This window comes from Centruroides vittatus, unplaced genomic scaffold (assembly GCF_030686945.1).
Source record: "Centruroides vittatus isolate TY-2023 unplaced genomic scaffold, ASM3068694v2 scaffold_3046, whole genome shotgun sequence".
NCBI classification, from domain to species: Eukaryota; Metazoa; Arthropoda; class Arachnida; order Scorpiones; family Buthidae; genus Centruroides; species Centruroides vittatus.
In genome coordinates, this window is record NW_027122699.1 from 1,472,853 (window position 1) to 1,493,590 (window position 20,738).

General features: G+C 33.9%; 1 protein-coding gene across 5 annotated transcripts in view; it reads right to left on the minus strand.

The window, feature by feature from the left end:
- LOC136988103 (1-phosphatidylinositol 4,5-bisphosphate phosphodiesterase classes I and II-like) overlaps positions 1-20,738 on the minus strand; it is a 56,174-nt gene that overhangs the window by 19,579 nt on the left and 15,857 nt on the right. For 4 of the 5 annotated variants that reach the window (XM_067285917.1, XM_067285918.1, XM_067285916.1 and 1 more), the window contains exons 6-12: positions 15,577-15,661; positions 15,367-15,467; positions 13,382-13,548; positions 13,163-13,309; positions 12,937-13,094; positions 12,769-12,848; positions 12,615-12,699 (exon numbers count right to left, since the gene is read on the minus strand). In XM_067285917.1, coding sequence (XP_067142018.1) covers positions 12,615-12,699; positions 12,769-12,848; positions 12,937-13,094; positions 13,163-13,309; positions 13,382-13,548; positions 15,367-15,467; positions 15,577-15,661 — 823 coding nt within the window. Of the gene's footprint in view, positions 1-12,614; positions 12,700-12,768; positions 12,849-12,936; positions 13,095-13,162; positions 13,310-13,381; positions 13,549-15,366; positions 15,468-15,562; positions 15,662-20,738 lie in introns of those variants that run through there. The other variant, XM_067285919.1, reaches the window with a different exon arrangement.

Consider the following 20,738-nt stretch of genomic DNA (forward strand, 5'->3'; position numbering starts at 1 on the left):
AACTGGAATAATTACATTGTGTGTGTAAAGTCCTGTCTAAAATGTTGTTTGAGTCCTTCATAGGAGCAGTCTTATCCATAAGTAGATCAACCATAGCATTGAGAAAGTTGGATGCAAAGTGTTAAATTGCAGTTGTAATAACTTAAGAAGTTATAGAAATCTACTTACCACTTGGTGATTAGTAATAACGGTAATATTTATTTTCAACAAATAATTTATGTCTATTCTAATGAATTTATGTATAGAATAATATACATAACAACAACTCAAATTACAATTTAATTGATTAAAGTCAAATGATCTGCCAAACTATTGGCAATTTTCAGACTATGTTAATAATTAGTTATGAATTAATCTTGACTAGAGGTAGATAAGCAGCCATTTTGTATTCATTTAAATAATTATAATTAATTAATTTTTAATTTAGAAATTTCTAAAAGAAAAGAATTGGCCTGAAGTGGGGCTTGAACACACAACTTCTTACCATGCAGATGCATTGCTAATAATTTGTAACTGATTATTAAAATAGCCTGAAAATAATCCGACAATTCGGCAAATTGTTTGACTTCAGAATAATATACACGGTAAACACACACATGTGTAAGAAGCTAATAAGATAATATGTAAGAAGATAACAAAGCTATATAAGGTCTGTTCAAAAAAAGAATGGATTTTTGTCATACAAACTTTATTACTGTAATTACAGTATTATACACATTTGTCTCTTCAAAATACTTCCCTCTGCTCACAATGCACTGTTCCCATCATTTTTGCCACTCTGTTGGAATGCTCCCTGGAACTCATTTTGTGAGATGGTGCATAGTCGTCTCTACAAATTTTGTTGGATCTTGTCTACAGTTTGAAAACAATGTCCTTTCAGGGTGGTTTTCAACTTTGGAAACAGGAAAACATCTGCAGGGACCAAGTCTAGAGAGTATGGGAGTTGGGAATGATGGCCAAGGTTGTTAGTGGCCAAAAACTGGCCAACAAGCAGGGATGTGTGACAAGGTGCATTGTCGTGATGCAACACCCAGCTCTTGTTTTCCCATAGCTTGGACCACTCTGGCACACATCTTTTCTCAGACGCCTTAAAACTTTTACATAAAATTCCTTTTTAACAGCCTGACCTTGTGACACAAATTCACAGTGAACTATACCTTAACGATTAAAAAAAAAAAAATCAATCAATGTCAGTCATCCCAATCTTGAAACTTCCTCGATCAATGTTCTACATGATTTAAAACACTTAAACCATTTGTGACACTGCAAATGGCTCATACGATCCTCCTCATAGGCCTGCTGAAGCAAAGCCCATGTTTCAGTAAAAGTTTGCCAGTCAAAGTAAAATTTCACCCCAATATGCTCCTTAAAGTCTTTCATGTTCACTTTGCAGAATAGTGTCTGCACATGTTCACTTCAACTGTTCGAGATCACCAACTGATCAGAATACTACAATGCACCAAGTGGCATTGTGTTACCAAAGTTTCTGGCTATGTGGCACAACTTGTCACTCAGCAGTTCAACACACTGGACTTCTACAATAACACTGTTACATTTATTTTGTTACACAAGCATTTATATGAGGCCCAAGGGTAAAGCAAGCTCTATATGTTCATAGTAGTAGTAGTACTTCCAATGCTAGGTAGCATACTGGGCAGCAATTATCTTCTATCAATTTTGATCATGAGCGAGGGCTTCAGCTTCCTCCCAAGTTATATTGAGCATCTTGAAGAAAAGTTCTACAAGTATACCTGGGGCATCCTCATGGTTGTTTGGCACAAGGGGAAACCATTTCATAGCTGTCTTAGAGATCCTATTGTTCTCCATACAAAAAGTGTGGCCAGCCAGTCGGACTCTTCTATGGGCGACAATGCTATGAAATTTGCACATCCACATCCAAGTTTGCATCTCCTTTAAAGAACCTCCTCATTGGTAATATGATCTAAATATCAGATCTTTAGGATTTGTCATAGGCATCTCTGTTGGAATACATCAAGCCTTCTATTGATGTTTCCTGATGTCTTCCAGGACTCACTAGCATAAACAGCTATCAGAATCATAATGGAGGTGAACAGGCAGAATTTGATTCTCAATGAGATGGATGGTGAAGACCAGATTTTGTTCATCCACTAGACGACTGTTGCCACTTTTCCAATGCGGCACTTCACATCCATTTCCAGGTCACCATTTTGGGAAATAACACTACCCAAGTAGGCAAATCTCTCCTCCTCCTCCAATTGTTGTGCTCCGATAATTATTCCCTGCATTTGGGCAGTGTTACATACTTGCATAATTTTCAACTGCATGGCATTTATCCTGAGGCCAATTTTGTGCGCCTCCCGACCCAATGCAGCCATGGCATGCCGTAACATTGTCTAGCTTTCCTCTAATAAGGCAATATTGTCAGCAAAAACCAAATCTTCAAGACGATCCTTGTTAAATGTTTTAACATCAGTCTAACACAGTACACAAATTATTTATAACTCAACAACAAACAAATTTTAACTTTAATTTCGACACTATCAGTGAGTGACCCTCTGGCACTCCTCAAGCGAGTAACACTCAGGTACTCTACAATTACTTAATAAAGTCACGACGCTGGTTCGTTTCCAGCCACACACAAACACACACAGGTCTGTACAGCTAAACACTTTGGTCAGCACTGATACACACAAAGAAAACCACAATGTTTTCTTCACAAGGCAGGGAGCTCTCTCCCCGAGTCTACCGTTACACAACACCTGACACGTGTGACACAGCTGTGGATAGTCCATCACCACCAAGTAACCTAAACACAAGTGTTACCCACATGTTACAATTTTGTTGAATAGTATATCGCACTTAACATCCCCGTCTTGAACCTTCTAGGGTTCAACAAATTACACACACAAAACAAAACATTTTTTTTTTTACAAAACACAACTTCAGTTCTCCAAAGGTAACACACAAATTTTAGATACACTTCGTTTGAATATACCATTTTTTGTTTTTACACTCACAACTCTTACTTTACCATCAGATCCTGGGAAAACTTCTGTAATTCTTCCCACTAACCACTTAAAGATAGGCATATTATCTTCCTTGATAATGACTAAAGTCCCTATTTTAATATTATCCTTTTCAATCATCCACTTATTCCGTTGTTGTAAATTATTTAAGTAAGTATTAGTCCACCGTTTCCAAATGATTTGAGTCATTTTTGTTACACGTTGCCAAATAATGTCTAGCAGGTAGTATTGCAGGATGTTTCTTACAAAAATTGAGGGTAGCATTCCGCAATCTGCCTCCAACTCTTAACACATTATCATTATCTAAAAATGGACATAAATTGCTGATTTTGGAATGTTTTGGCAATGATTTCCCAGACTGAATGCACTTTATTTCTTCCGAAAAGCTTATTGTTTGGACATGTTTGATGATGCAGATTAATCTGTTTCTTAATTCATTTGTTGTAAGATGCCCATAGGTCCTATAAGGAGGTGATAATTTTGCGTTTGTTACAAATCTCAGGCACCAAGCCATCGTTCGTTGAAGTTTTACAAATGATGATATTTTAGAAATGACAGGCAGCTCTTCGATGCTTGTGCCAACACTACAAGTAGCATGTTTATGCTCCTCCCTTAATGCTGCATCACAAATAGGTATATTTTGGGTGAATGGGATATCATTGGAAAGCAGCCATTCTGGGCCATTCCACCATAAGTCATGTGTTACAAGTTCTGAAGGTAAAAGTCCACGTGATGCACAATCTGCAGGATTCTTGTTTCCGTCAATGTGATTCCAATTTTCCGCAGGCAAAATAGATGGGATCTCTGATACTCTGTTGGCGACGAATACTTGCCACCTAGAAGGCTCAGCCTTTAACCAAGAGAGTACTATGGTTGAATCGCTCCATGCAAATATAGAATTAATCTCAATCTGAAATGCACCTTGTATTGCTTGAACCAAATGAACTAATAAAACTGCTGCACATAATTCCATCCTTGGAATCGAAATAGGTTTTAATGGTGCTACACGAGTCTTCGAAGTTAACAGTCTAACCCAAACATTAGACTCATCTGAGGACCGCACGTAAACAACTGCTCCATAGCCCTTCTCTGATGCATCACAAAATGCATGAAGATCAACGGTCGTGTAATTAGGTAACAGAGTTTTTCTCGGAATTTGAATGGACCTCAACTGTCCTAATTCTTTACAAATAATCTTCCAATTATGATCAATACATGGGAGCATAGGTTCATCCCAAGATAGTTTAAGCTTCCAGATTTCTTGCAACAGCATTTTAGTTAATATTACAAAGGGGGAAATCCACCCTAATGGGTCAAATAATCTCGCAATAGATGACAAAATTGTTCGCTTAGTTGAAGCACACTGACGATGTTTGAACTCTAAATTACATCTGAAAATATCTTCTCTAGGATGCCACTCTAGACCTAGAATTTTTATCACCTTAGCTTCCCTAGTTGTATCAGACATGTCCCCTATCGAACCACTATACACATCCTTTAATATTGATGGTTCACTTGTGAACCATTTGTGGAGCTCAAATCCACCTCTCCTTAATAATTGAACTAATTCATTAATCAGTTCATTACCCATTTCAGCGTTGTTTACACCAGTCAACATGTCATCGACATAGAAATCTCTCAATACTATTTTAGCAGCTCTCGGAAACTCCACACTCTCATCAATCGCTAACTGCTTCAAAGCTCTCATAGCCAAATATGGGGCTGATGTTGTTCCATAGGTGACAGTGTTAAGACGAAAAGTTTGTATTGGCATTTCCGAACTCTCTCTCCAGACTATTCGTTGAAAGTCACAATCCTCAGGTCTAACCTTCACCTGTCTATACATCTGCTTTATATCAGCTGTTATTGCAATATTGTGACAACGAAATCTTAAAAGAATACTAATCAAATCTTCCTGGGTTTTTGGACCGATCATTAAGGTATCATTAAGTGAAGTACCTGATGAGGATTTTGTGCTGCCATCAAATACTACTCTCAATTTGGTCATTAAACTTGATTCCTTTATTATGTAATGGTGAGGGATATAATAATGTTGATTTTCTACGTCTTTACAATTGGGTGATATTAACTCCATGTGTCCTAAAGACAAATATTCCTGCATAAATTGTCGGTACTGATTGTAGATGTCTGGCATAGTAGCGAGTCTCCTTTCTAAACTGTAAAGTCTTCGAAGAGCAGTAACACGAGAATTTCCTAACGCCTTTCTATCGGGTTTAAAGGGTAAGGCAACATAATATCGTCCATGATCATTTCTCCAAACATTTTTCTCGAATAGAATTTCACACAACCTTTCCTCATTACTTAATAATCGAGACGAGGGAATATTTTCAAGTTCCCAAAACGTTCTCACTAACTCATCTGTATTTACACACGCATGATTCACCACAACTCTGTTGGGCTCATGGGATTCAAAGGTCACCTTGCCTGAGATAATCCATCCCAATTTGAACTCAATGCAAATGGACAGCCCAACCCACGTTTGATTAAATTTCCATTGATTAAAGAAAGAAATACATTCACGCCAAACAGGATGTCTATATTCCTTGACATATAAAAGAAGGGATCGGCCAAAATAAGATCATTAAAATCATTGCAAATATCTGATGGTAACGAAACATATGGAAGTTTTTCTGTGACTCTTTCTATTACAAAGGCAGAGGTAGAAGCATGCAGTTCACTTTTAAAATGTGAAGTGAATATCAATTCAACCTCCCCATTGCTCATAGTGGTGAATGCGCCTAGACATGAAACTGACATTGTACTGTCCCTTACATTTAATCCTAATTTTGTCACACACTCCTTAGAAATAAATGATCTCTGACTTCCTGAGTCTAATAAACATCGACAATCTACCCATTCGTTGTTAGAATTTAAAACCTTGATTTGAGCAGTACATAATAAAACTTGATTGCTTACATTCTTTTTTGACCCTCCTTCACAATGTGAGGCAAAAATTGAAGTGGTTGACTTACAAACTGACTTACAAACTGTCCCTTTTGTCATCTCAGGAATAGCTATACTTGAATTCATAGATGGACGGCTTGTTTGTGGATTTGACTCGGCGTTTGTATTAGAGATGGAATTTCTTTCCCTTCCATAACACAAGAGTGAACTGTGTCTTCTCTTGCAGTTTAAACAAGAAATATTGACAGCGCAATTTCTCACACTGTGATTTTTCGACAAACAATTAAAACATAAACCTTCCCTTTTTGCTAACTCCATTCTGTCCTGTACCTTAAGCTTCTGAAAATTTGCACATTTGTATAAGGAATGGTCTCCCTTACAGCATGTACATTGTCCCTTCATTTGAGAAGCGAGAGATGTAACCTTAGGCATGAATCTTTTATTAGTCTGAGTTTTGGTTGGCTGTAGAGTTCTAACATGACCCTTCAAAAATTCTAATAAGTCATTCAATGGAGGAATATCATCACCCTTAAGTGAGCACTCCCACCAACCTCTAGTTGTTGCATCCAATTTAAATTGAATAATGAACATAAATAATATGCTCGAGAACTCATCTATTTTAAAATTTAGAGCTTCTAAGGATCGAATACATTCTGTAGTCGAGTCAACAATATTTAAAATCTGTACCACATTTTCATAATTTAATGTTGGCAAACTCAATATCTTTTTAATTAACGACGCTACCAATTCTCTTTTATGAGAATACCGTTGGGAAAGTAGTTCCCATGCAATTTCGAAATTTCGATCACAAATGGATAGGGATTGTATGATTTTTAAAGCTTCTCCTCTTAATTAACACTTTAGATACTGTAGTTTCTGAGCACCTGATAATTTTCCATTGTTTGTAATAGCTGCTTGGAACAGATCACTGAATGGCAGCCATTCCTCAAAATTGCCACTAAATGAGGGCAATGTTAATTTAGGTAATTTTAAATCTGATATTTCACTAGCTTTATCAACACTGGAGATACTATTACTATTTTTCAATTCTAGATTTGTTCTATCTATCACTAATATCAACTCGTCAATCGAATCTTGTGCCATTTGACTTTCCTCAATATATTGTTCTAATTCGTCCTCCTTACAAATATCAAATCAGTCTATCAAAGACTTCCTTTAAGTCATTGGCAACAACACCCAATTTCGAACGGTACAGATCAAGTTGCACACTATCTGAATCCTTAACATTCCCCAGAATTTTCTCCCTTAGTCTAGTAAGACTACTCTTGGCAACTCTCTTTTTTATACACAACGTTTTTAGATCCATTTTTACTAAACTAGAAATATCGTACCTGAACACCTTTAACTAAAACAACAGTCCAAAGTTCAACTCTTGAAATAGACCTCCAACTGAAAGTTCGTCTCTAGCCACCTTACTCCAATGCACTGCTCTCAACGTTATCCTCGTCCTATCCGACTGTCAACGTTATCCTCATCCCATCCGACTCTTGACGTTATCCTCATCCCATCCGACTCTCGACGGACCAGAAAATGATGTTAAATGTTTTAACATCAGTCTAACACAGTACACAAATTATTTATAACTCAACAACAAACAAATTTTAACTTTAATTTCGACACTATCAGTGAGTGACCCTCTGGCACTCCTCAAGCGAGTAACACTCAGGTACTCTACAATTACTTAATAAAGTCACGACGCTGGTTCGTTTCCAGCCACACACAAACACACACAGGTCTGTACAGCTAAACACTTTGGTCAGCACTGATACACACAAAGAAAACCACAATGTTTTCTTCACAAGGCAGGGAGCTCTCTCCCCGAGTCTACCGTTACACAACACCTGACACGTGTGACACAGCTGTGGATAGTCCATCACCACCAAGTAACCTAAACACAAGTGTTACCCACATGTTACAATTTTGTTGAATAGTATATCGCACTTAACAATCCTGGTCAAACCAGTGGATGCCGGCCCCAATGTGCACACTGGACTCAAGATCTTTAATACTGCTTTTTATTTTGTTAATAAAAGTAACACTAATTTCTAGGGATAGGAACCACTATGAGCCCCCAAGTTTCCTCTAGGCCAAAAATATCCCCAGTTTCCATCACCTTGATGGCCCAGTTATGCAAATATATGTGATTTTCCTGTACTGGATTTTATTCTCTATGTTCATAATTGATACACACAATAAATATATATAACTATATAACAAGTCACAATTGTATTGGATTTGCACAGTTTTGTGTAATCTTTACTGTGTAAAAGCATAGAAACAGCCTGACAAAAAACAATCTATATTCAGATTAATGGAAAACAGCATTTGTTCACATCAATAAACAATGCCATATTTTGGTCATTCTGTACAATTCTAAGAATGAATCTTTTTTTAGCATGACTCTTAGAATCGTACAAAAGCGTGTGGTCTGTGACAACACAAGCATAGTCACTTAGCATTTCTGGTAAATACAGTAGAGCATCGTTTATCCGACCCCCGATTAACCGACTTATCGGTTAACCAACCGCGTTCTAGTCGGCAAATTCAAATGTCCTCTAGTGATGTGGCGCTACAATATTTGGTTATGTCTTGGCTACTTTAATATTATTTTTGTTAAATTTTTGCATGTTTTAGCTGGCAGCACTGACTCAACCATGAAAGGAAGGCTAGTATTTAAACCAGGCCTAATACACTATACTAATAATGTATTTTTTCATACTTTTCGGTTATCCGACCAACCCCAGTCCCGAATTGAGTTGGATAATCGATGCTCTACTTTATTGTTTAAATAAATCACAGCATATCAATAATAATTAAAACCAAATGACTGCCAAATTATATTGGGTTATATTAATGGTACTAGTTTCTAATTAAACATAAAATAATTTGGCCCAGAAGTATGCATTATCTAATGCCATCTCTTGACAAATTTAATAATTATAATTAAATTAATATTTAATAATTAATTTAGAAGGTTCTGGAAGAAAAGAATGGCCCAAGTGGAACTTGAATCCCCGATCCCCACTTGGCATGCAAATGCATTGCCGGTTACACTACCCAGACCTCTGTTCAATCTTCGCTTCCAGAACTACTAATTTAGAAAAAACCATATTGTTTACTCACAGTGCCAACTGGGACAACTTCGTGTCCAAGCCCCGTAAGGCACCGTCCACAAATTATGTAAGATATTTTGGGGTGGGTGGGGTCAAAGGTTTCTTACAATTTCTTACTCAGGGGTAGGGGGGTAAAAGATCTCGTCTTACATAATATTCTTATTTTTTGATCTCGTTGAGTGGTGGAGTTTTTGAATTTGGCTTCAATTTGGCAGTTTCTATTAAGAACGCTCGTTGTACTAACGTCATGTCATGTGACATGATAGAATAATAACGCTAGCAGACTCACTCTCTACACATTTTTTGTCATGAAAAAAACGCTGTGTGCTGGTTTCTCTCTCATTTTTTTTTGTTTTTTTTTTTATTAGAATAATGCACCACTCTTATGGATGTATAACACTAAGAATAGATAAACCAAAATACATGATACAAAGTAAACAAAAAGTTAGTATTCAGTTTTTAGTGAAAACTAAAATGTAAAACTAGAAGTTAGAAATAGTCTTATCTTTTATATTTTTTGAACATAATTGTAAAAATCATCAAACAATGGCTTCTGAACAAGCTTATCGAGTGGATATGGCCACCTGAAACCAAGCATAAAGATTTCTACTTTCAGAATAAGTCTATCTTGATCATAAATTGGACAATAATAGATCATATGGTCGATGGTGTCCAGGTTTTCTGTAGAGCAAAAACAAGAGACAGTTTCTGCCTGATTATACATTGCCAAGTGGCTTCTAAAATTATTGATGACATTGCTATTTAAATTACATTTCAATGTGCATGCAGGAAAGATGCTATTTTTATTTTTCCATAGGCACTGCAGTTGAATTTAAATCAAATTAATTAATAAAAGCCAAGTTAAGTGACAGTCACATAATATCAATAGCACTCAAGACTTCGTGTTTAAGTATCCTTAAGTTAAATTAAATGGCAAACAGAGAGGGATATGTGAAACAGGGATGTGAGTGCTGTCCGTCAGTGTCCTTTGCAGCTGACTTAGCCTCAAAGTTGGCTTTTTCATTTCCTAGTATGCCAGTATGGCCAGGAACAAATATAAAAGTTATCTAATTTACAAGATTTTTAATATGGTGCTGGATATATGTGATTTTATTGCTATTGAATTGAGATTTAATAGAGCTTTTAGGACAGACTGAGAATCACTGTAAATGTTGATAGAGTCTTGTTTGGTAGCGAAGTGGCTCACACTAAGCAGCTTGGTAGATGGCATCTTCTTCAGCTTGATAGATGGAGGTATGTGGGCGGTATCTGTACCTTCTAACATATTTTGCCCAAAATATGTCAGTTTGGAGAAAGATACACAGATACTTGAGCTGACAAGAAGGAGGCTTTTGGACCCATCTGGGTAGATATTAATGTCTGCATGGTTATCCATGGAGGAAGCGGATAACACCAAATGTACCCTGGGGATAAAGTTGTTTACAGAGTGATGATCAGAGATAGGGTAATTGCATATGAACAGCTGTAGATAGGAGTAGAGACTGTTGTTGATGTTTGTAGTTCTGATGTAGTAGTTTAGAACCTTTTCTATAATACATAGTGGCAAAGGAAGGAGCTCTGCTAGAATCAGAGAGGCATTAGCAGAAACAGTTATGAAGCACTTTGAAATTCTGATGGCAAACTGTCTTTGAAGAGAGTAATTTACTTGCTACTGAACTTTTACTAGTTACATGACCCCAGCTAGAGGCCATGTAAAGTAGCATTATTGGTTGTATTGCCCCATTATATAGAGTTTTATAAGCTTTATGATTTAGTTCCAGTGCATCTAACACATTTTATCAGCGTGTAGTTTATTTTCCTGGCCTTAGCCTAGATGTAATCAATATGGCAACAGAATGTGATTTCTCTCCATTCTCTCTTGTTTTATTTTGTATGATGTTTCTGTTTATATGTGCACTAGCTAGTCGATCTGTCAATGTTTTTTGCGTCCTTTTGTGAAAATTAAAATTAATATAAAAATGAATATTATGATGTTGGTTAATGATAATAATAAAAAGATTGTTAATAATTAAAAAATACAGTTCTTAAAATAAATTATTCATTCAAATTTTTATATTTTTAAATTTGTTCACAGTCTTTTATAAATAATAGTACATATTAATTAACTAATTAATAATTATATACACTCAAACCTGTTTTTATGCGGTCTATTTTTGTGCGATTTGTTTTGTGTGATTTTTTGTGTGCAGTATATGAATTTCAATCAAATTGGTATACTGCACAAAAATAATTGCACAAAACACATTGCACGTGTAAAAAATCGCAAAAAAAAAGACCGCACAAAAACAGGTTTGAGTGTATTTTGGACCTAAAGTTTTTAGGGTTTCATTAAGAAAATTTATTCTTGTCAAAATCTTTCTATAAAATTATGCCTAAATATTACGTAAGATAGGGAAGGGGAGGGGGATCAAAGATAATATTATGGTTTCTTACACAAGGGTGGGTGGAAGTCTATAATGGCTGAAATAGTCCTTACATAATTTATGGATGGCCCCTAACACTCACTATGGCACTTGGCCAGCTATTGCTTTACTCCAGTGTATATATACAAATATAAACATCTAAAAATTGGTTTTATAGATGTTTATTTTTGTATCAACAATTATGTTTGTAGAAACAGACAATATATTAGTATAATATAAAAATGGTTTAATTTTGCCAGAAACATTTCCCAATGAAATAATTTTAATCCCTCTGACAAGTGCTTCAACCTCTATTGCCTTGGAAGTAACAGTTTGGTGATTGTCCAAAGCATTATAGCTTGACACGCTTAATAAATTTGGACTATGACTACTGCAAAAAAGCCTATACATTCTAGACATCCAAATGACATTTTTGAATGTATAGAATTAGTTATATGTACAGAACTGTACATATAAATGATGTAGATTTTGGTTCAAGTTTAACGTCAAATTCTATTTCATGCTATCTGTTTATTTATTAAAACAAATAATTCATAAGCACAATTACTTTATTTTATTTATTGAGAGAAATAGTCCAAAAATTAAAATGTGTTTCATTGGGAATCCATAAATTCAATTATTGTGACTACATTATAAATGATGAAATCTGCAAAGTTATGAATCAAAAAAACTAAGAGCCAATGTGATAGATGGCAACAAAATGCAATTGACTGATTGTCTACATTTATTGGATCATAGGGATTCTAACATTGCATTACAATAGCTACCTTCTGATGGAAAAAAATAAAGTGAAACAAAGACTGACTCGGTACATTAAAAAATGACTTCTAAAATATCATTATTAAATGAAAAATTGTGTGTCACAAAAGATCACACAAAATGGAAAACTGTTGTAGCTCAATCCATCTGGGTGGCAGGGTCAGACCTAACTAACTACCGAGAGACATTGATTTAACTTTAGGTTTTCTTAGAATTAATAATATTACCTTCAGAGAATTAATTTAAATTCAATTTTTTCCTGTTTTTTTGATATAATTTTATTATTTAAAAAATCAAGTAAGTATAAGATAAATATTGTAACAATGCATATTCATAAAACTAACCTGATGCGTCGACAGTGGCTCTGTCAGTAACATATCTCCAAATATTTTCGAACAGTACATTGCCATTTTGGCCTGCTGTTTTTGTCTAATTTGGAAATAAAAACAAAAGTTATAATGCGATAGACCTAATGTTTTTAAGTGTAAACTTACTTACGAGCAATGGTTTTCAAACGACAAGATGACTGGATACGCAGATGTTTTGAAAGCGCTATCTGCAATCGCCTCTAATACTTCCTGAATAAAAATAGCTAAAATTTTAATATTTATTGTAAAATAATCAAAATATTTTAAAATAAATTCAAATTAAAATAAGACTTTTTACTTTCAACAGAATTTCAGTCACGACCGTGTAGCCATGAGTGATGATGGGTTCTTCGTCCGAGTTACGACCATTCCAACAGTCCAATTCCACACATCGACATCCGGCCAACAGACATTGTCGATACATCTCTACCGAAGACCGCCCGGTCAATTGATGCCCTAAAATCACGTTTAATAATTATAAAGAATATGTAGATAATATGTTGAACACACAAAAATTAATTTACCTGTTAGATAAGTATTATGCGAGGAATTGATAAAATAATGACTAAGAGGATGATCCATATCCTGATTTAAATCGAATTTTTCCGGTGCCACTATGGCATTATCATCGCTCATTAAATATTTTAGAAATCCATCTGCTGATAGAAGTCCTAAAAATATTTGCTTGTTAATTTTCTAAGCTTTGTTTGTTTATTCAATTCTTAAATTCACTTTACTTTTACCTTTTTGTGCATAGTTTTTACTTTCGTATTGTTTAATAATCTCCGCACCGTGCGCAAGATTGCAATAAGGATATAAAATCTCATTTAGTCGAGGGTCTCGTTGTTCTTTATTTAGGAAATTCACCAGCTGTTCGGCTGTCATGCCCTTTTTCTTATTCCCTCCGCACCTGTCAAACGACTTTAAATCTCATTTCTTTCAAGTAATAATGTAAATATTAAAAATAATTTGTTTGCTTGTTAATAAGCAGAAGTATCTATAATAAAATAACTCGTAATTTCTTTTAACACAAAATTAATTATTTTTAAAGTTATTTGGCCGAAGATTGACAATCATCATCACAAAACTGCAATTATTCCATATGTTTCAAATTAAACAAAAAGTAAAATGTCATTTATTCCATGAAATGTAGAAGTTTCTATCTAAAATTAAATTTCCTAAGAAAAAGAATATTTTAACTAAAATAAATTATCTAATATCGAAATTTTTATGAAAAATTTAGTAAATGAATTTTTAAAATCTTTTACTTAGCAAACATATTTATGACTGAATTATTTAGATGAAAAGTTTAAAAGTAAACGAATTTGAAACAACTTAATTACAATTATCTGAAAAGGAAGTTAATGTGAATCACTTAATTATGTAACTTGTTTACAAGTACTCGTTTCATTTCCTTTTGGTTTAGAAAAAATGTTAAGAAATGAAAAGTATAAAATAATTCTGCAAATATTTTTAAATTAAAATGTTTACTTTTAAATCTAATTAATTTTTAATTTAAATGATTAATAAAAATCATTTAAATAAAACACTACTTGATGTATAGACAAATTAATAACAATGATATATCAATTCTAAACGGTGGCTGATGTTGCAATTTTTAATAAATACCAATGTGACTTTTACATATATTGCACATTTAGCAAGGAAGAGCCTACGAGAAAAAGTTGACTTTGCTAACATTTTACAATGCAAAAAAAAAACCTAAAGATTCCAAAAACTTAAGTGGGTCTTTGTATTGTAAACTCTTACAGTGCCAATATTGTACTTTAATAAAATTTTCTTTTATTCCATAATTTATGTAGATATTAAATAAATATTGCTTTTGATATTCATGATTTTAATTACAAAAACTGGGTTAGCACATTAAAAACAAAGATTAGAGAAAGTTTGTGTGTTGTGTACATGTGTTGCTGCAACAAATTAGTTCAGTAAGGTTGATGATTTGAACATATAAAACAGGACAAAGAAAAGGGACTTTTAAAATGGGCTTATACAAGGAAAGTTGTACCACTGGGATAGCGAGAAAGACTGGGAAAAAGGTTGAGAGATGTGATTATAAAGGAAAGTTAAACTCCTAGACAATACATAGAAAAAAAAGCTGGAAGAAAGCGATGGTAATGATCAATCTATCCAATTGTCTCATCCCAATCTCAGAACGAAAGCAAGAAAGAAGGTTAACAGATAGAAAAAATGTCAATACTCAATGAATTGACTGTGTTGTTTAAATATAAACATCTACTGAAACCCAATGCTTAGCAAATAGACATCCACAATTGCTGTAAATAATCGAGCTATATTTTGGAAATATTAATTATGAATTACAAACAAATTTGATACTAGAGGGAGATGTTAGGCACCATCTCATGTTAAATTTAATATTTATAATATTTAATTAATTAATTTAGAAGAAAAGAATCAGCCCAAAGTGGGACTCAAACCCGCAACTCCTGCTTACCGTGCAGACAGGTTGCCAATTATGCTACCTAGACCTATGGTCTGGTCTTTCATGGCAATTGTGGGTGTCTATTTGTATTGTTTAAGGTATCTACAGAGTTTAATGCTAACTGTTTGTGAAAATTTGACTTTCATAATTTACTTATTCTGTATTTGTAATTCAAATGGATACTTTAGAAATTAAGGCAATTCTCTGCATTTTCTAACATTAACTTCAAATAATGTAAAAAGAAGCAATTATTTATAAACTTACAAACTTTCAAAAATGTTATCCACCTCTTCCCTGCCGACAAGATGCCGATAAAAATTGAAGAATATGTCGAAAGTAAATTTTTCCGAGGAGATCCCATCATTCTAAAACAACAGTAGTAGTAATACAAATGAAATAATCAAAAGAAAAATTTTAGATTATTCGGACATATGGACAAAAAGAAAAAGAAGACTATTACCTGCATTAACTCACCTTTCCTGTAGGAAGATTACATGCTTCGAGAGCCTTTTCTACGCGTTTCTTGTCGTCTTTGTGTTGAGCAAACATCTTAATGATACTATAATTATAAAGGAAAGAACGTCATTACGTCGTTCGAATTATAATAATTTAATTACCGACCGCCGAACTAGTCTACTAACCAAATTAAGTTAAACTATTTGTAATATCTTAATTAGATTTAATCTGCACAGAAATATTCAATTAAAATCAAAATTATATCACGTTAAGCACAATATTCTCTTTCAAAATGTATTTAATATATGAGAGAGAGAAAGGGGTAAAATAAAGAATAAATTTGTTTAATGCAATCTCATTAATTATACAAACTTTAACAAGTTTAATTAAATCTTCTTTTTTAATTACAATGGTTTTTTTGTGTTTTGTAGTTCAAAGAGAACTACAAAATGCTTCACTTACTTCTCGGCATTTCATTAATTACATTTAAAAACAGAAAAATCGAAATTTCAAACACAAAGTATTGTTATTAATTATCGCAATAAATAATTTCAAACAATTGCATTTTTTATTCCTTAAACTGTAAAAAAGATGAAAATTCAGAATTACGAAAGGGAGCAAAAAAATATGTTGAACGATGCCTCCTCAATTTGCATCGTCTAAGTGGTATTCATAAACATACAATACCTTGCATTAACTTTTGTAATAAATAAATAATTAAGACACCTATTCATCAATATCAGCAGTTAATATCTGTGAATAATTATCTTAAGTATAAATTACTTTATCGACAGAAAATATATAATATTCATTACATTAATTACATTAACGTATCTTAATTGAATTCTTAATATACAAATTTAATGTGTTCATTAATATGTAACCAAATTTAATGTTCAACCCTTTGACATTATATTCCGCTTCGTTTCAAGAAGTGCATTTATTTCCGTGCCGTGCACAATTAACTTGCTAAACCTTAAAATGTTTAGTCGCATTAACCATAAAAGACGTGGAAGTAAAGACATTTTGAGATGAAGCCAGATTTAATATCAATAGACTGAGTGCCAAACTAACAATTCTATGACTTTGGTTATGTATTAATGAACAAATTAAATTTGATTAACCACTCAGCAGTGAGCGACGAATATATTCGTCAAGGGCGATCGTGTGGCAGTGGTGAGGGATACATATATTCGCTAAATTCTTTTGAGGGTTTCGCCAAAAACTACCATGAAAAAAAAATTCACATAAAAAATAAATTATGTAACAATAAAAAAAAGACTTTTCTTTACTAGACACAACTGTTTACAAAATCTTTTTCCAAAACAGTAATGAGAAAAAAACGTGTGAAAAAATACTTTAAAAATTTTCCACATTTCTTCTTCACAACTAAATGGTAGCGCCACATCTGACTGTTCCATTGTTGAAAGGTTAAGATGTGTTAATTTAATTAATGAATTTTGTATTTTTTCTGTCATTAAATTAATATACCGTTAAGGTAATTATTCATTAATGTTATTTAAACTATACTCGACAGTTCATAAAACTGTGAGGAACATTATGCTCTTCTACTCTTACAAGATGTCTCACATTCAACAACTTTTGTCTTTCAATCCAGATGCCAGACAGATATTTGCATTGCAAACCATAGCTCAGACCAATGCAGAAAGTGGCTGTGAAACATTTCTTGGACAAATAAAGTTTATTTCCTTGAGTGATACCAGCAACGCTCATAACTGCAGAATATGTCAGTTTAGAAAAAATACCCACTAAACTGACAAAGCCACTGCATTCATCTGAAGTGACTATTTGATGCAGTTTCATATCTTTGTTATTCTTGGAACTTTTTTGTTTTTTGAAGAATTTTGACCCAAAAGCCCAGTTGCACAATTGTGTGTTGCTACCTTTCAATCAAGTAATTCTGGTGCTTTGGCAGTAACGGTATCTCGGATCGACCATTATTATGCAGAATAGTGCCTCCCCTGCAAAGCCAAGTAAAGAACCGATTAAATAAACTTCTTTCAATTCCTCCACCCAAAATAACACTTGTGCACATTTTGCCTTATGATGAGGGATTGCCATGCTGTTAATTCTTTGAGATTATCGACAATAAGTTTCTTATTAACCAAAAATTTCTACATGGAAGTACAAAATCAATTTTCATTACTCCCTGTAAATTTACTGATTTACTATGGGTTCCCATAGAGCTTTTTCCAGAAACAATTGGCTTTTGATTTCAAGAATAGTGTGAATTCTTTGAATACCTCTAGCTACTTGAGAATCAGGTAATCCTTATCCTTATTCACAAGAATTTGGAAAATAAATTCTAGCCATCAGTTTGCAATTTTAGACCGAGCTGAAACAGAAGGATTAAAACAAAGTATTGCTTTAGTCGATTTATACTTCAACAAAAATTTTTCTATTTGCAGACCTTTCTTTACAAAAAGCAAGATCAACATCATTCACAGAGTTATCACTGCATTACCTGATTGCCCTAAAAAGAAAACCCTTTCAGTTGGGACTTGAAACTTCATCCTTACCAACCCTTTCCAAACCAACCCAGATTTAAAGATATAGTCTTCCCAACCCAAATTTAAAGACTATTCTATAAGGCACTAACTTGTGTGATCTGCTAGGCTGAAAGATAATTAAACAACGATAGTGAAGATCATTTTTGTCTAAACAACTTACTTATGTCATAACCAGATCTTTTCCATGCATTTTGAATCATATTCTTAAAACATAATGAATAAAATTGGTTACAAATACACAAATGCTTTTGCATGATAAATTTTTGGTCGCTTGGCTTTAGTAGATCACCATTATCAAGTTTTGATCTAATTTCTCATTCAATCTCCCAAACGATACTTTTATTGCCAAAAGAAGTATACATCAAGGAGCTGAACATATTTGGTAGATTGGGCAGTATCACAGAATTTGATCAAATCATTTAAATTAAATTTCATTAATAACAGTAAAATCTTATGTTAGAAAATGTGATTTTACTCGTTTAAAATTTTTGACATTTGATCCAGCCTGGCAGGTCCCATAAATGATTGCAAATTTAGTGGCTCATGGAATTGTCCCACATCCCAAAATTGGGCAAGGATGAAGTTTGTGTACCAACTCAACGTTCACCCAAAAAGATTCCGTTGTAGGAGCTGCATATCCTATTTTTAACTCTCTAGTGTTCAAAGATTTTTGTAAACAGATAAATCTGTTGATGACAATAATTTTGTATAAAGGATATCTAGTTTTATAAAATGATTTAGCAGATTTAACAATGTTGTTGAAACTGCACTAGCAAAAATGGCACTATTGAAACACCTGTATGAAACTCAAGAAGAAAATATGAGATCTGAGGTTAAAAAAAGAAGCTAATTTTGCACCTAAAAGAAAATGTTTAATTTTGAAGGTATTGGATGTTAAAAACTTCTTCATCAATTCAATTTCTTTAATGTAAATTTGAATATAAGGCAGAATATTGGGAGCCTTTCCTGCTGCAATTTCATTCTCTAGCTGTCATGTAGCATGGAACTTGTAAACAAAAGATATGCTTCCACTTATATTTGCATAATCTGAATGACAAGCAGATGAATAAATGCAAAGGATTAAAGGAATCCAACAACATTCCATTTTGTTACCACAGTTCCTACCTCAAATGCATTATCTAAATCTAACAGCTCACACTCCACTTCCACTTTGTATGATTGTTTAGTTCTGTAAAAATTTAAAATTGACATTAGGACAATCCATTGATATACAAATAAGTTTCTTCTGAAAGGAATTGACCCTAAGAATGGCAGTAACAAGTGAGTAGCTGTTGCATGATCTACAAAAACAAGGATATTATGTTGCAACTTCTTCTATTGTAGCATCTGAGAATTGAATATTAATATCCATTTGCTGCCTTTCCACTGTTTTATTTGAAGACTTCTCAAATCCAGTTGTTACTTTATCTCAGTCAGCTAGATATTTTAGCTATTTTTAAAATTGGGTCCCGAGATGTACAAAGATGTGGCACAGACATTCCTGAGAAATCACAGTTGTGTGCAATGAAGTGAAAATGGCCATTTGAAACCCTGCCACGAAAAGCAATGCACAAAGATGCAGAATTTCTCAGACATTCCACTGTACATCCTTCAGACTACTAAGGATGACCAATTATTATATATGAGATGGTTCTCCAGACCAGAATATTTTAGCAGTGGCGACTGTGCCACTCAACAGTAAAGATAAAATTGAAGCACTGGCCAGCTGTCTCTTGTATTCTAGTGGTAAGTCCTAGTTCTTTGGAAATGGACAAGTGTCAGAAATGGTCATCTTTCTTTCAAAAGGAACCTGGATTTGTTGCCAGTCCTTAACAGTTCATGCTTCTGTCATGCACCATTGTAAATGAAGTCAACAATGTTAAAAATGCTAATGGTAGGATGTGTAGTAATTTTGATTGCTGTGCATGGGAATTTGCCTCTGCTAGTTGCCTGCCAATTGTACAGAAAGAGAGAGTTGTTCTATAGTGAGGTTTCCACTTGTTTCTAATAGAAAAAACTGCCATTGCAGCCATTCATAGCTGTTTTGTAATCAGACAAGGGAGATGGCCCATTGCACACGTACTCTCACATATCTATTTTCCACAATACCTACTCCCCAAAGTAAAGTCATAAGAAATCAAATGTGAGTCAATGCCATCCTGTTTCTCTTGACCAAATGACCTTTTTTCAATTTATTCAGGTCGTGTATAATGTCTCCAATTGCATCATACAGGCATGCCTGACATTCAAAGACCTCCAAACAATAGATACACTAAAAATTTTAAACACAGTGAGCCTCCGAGTCTTTTTATATGTTACAGAGAGAGCAATTTTAAAGTACTCTGGTTGCATTATCTGGCAGGCAACTGCAATCATTTACACGACTGCCCAAGTTTTGCAATAATCAAACAAACAATTATATTTGGGCACATAACTTTATTTCATCAACAAGCATAGATTGTGCAAACAGACATTATGTAGCTTCCAAATGTAACTCCACAAGAATGCCAAAATAGAGACAGACCGATTAGAAACCACTTAATTCTGCCCACCCAATAAAAATATCGTTATTTGTATCAACAGTGAGAGTTAGCAAGAAATGAAATCATAAAAGATAATTGATTAAATATTAAGTGTTTGACTTTTATG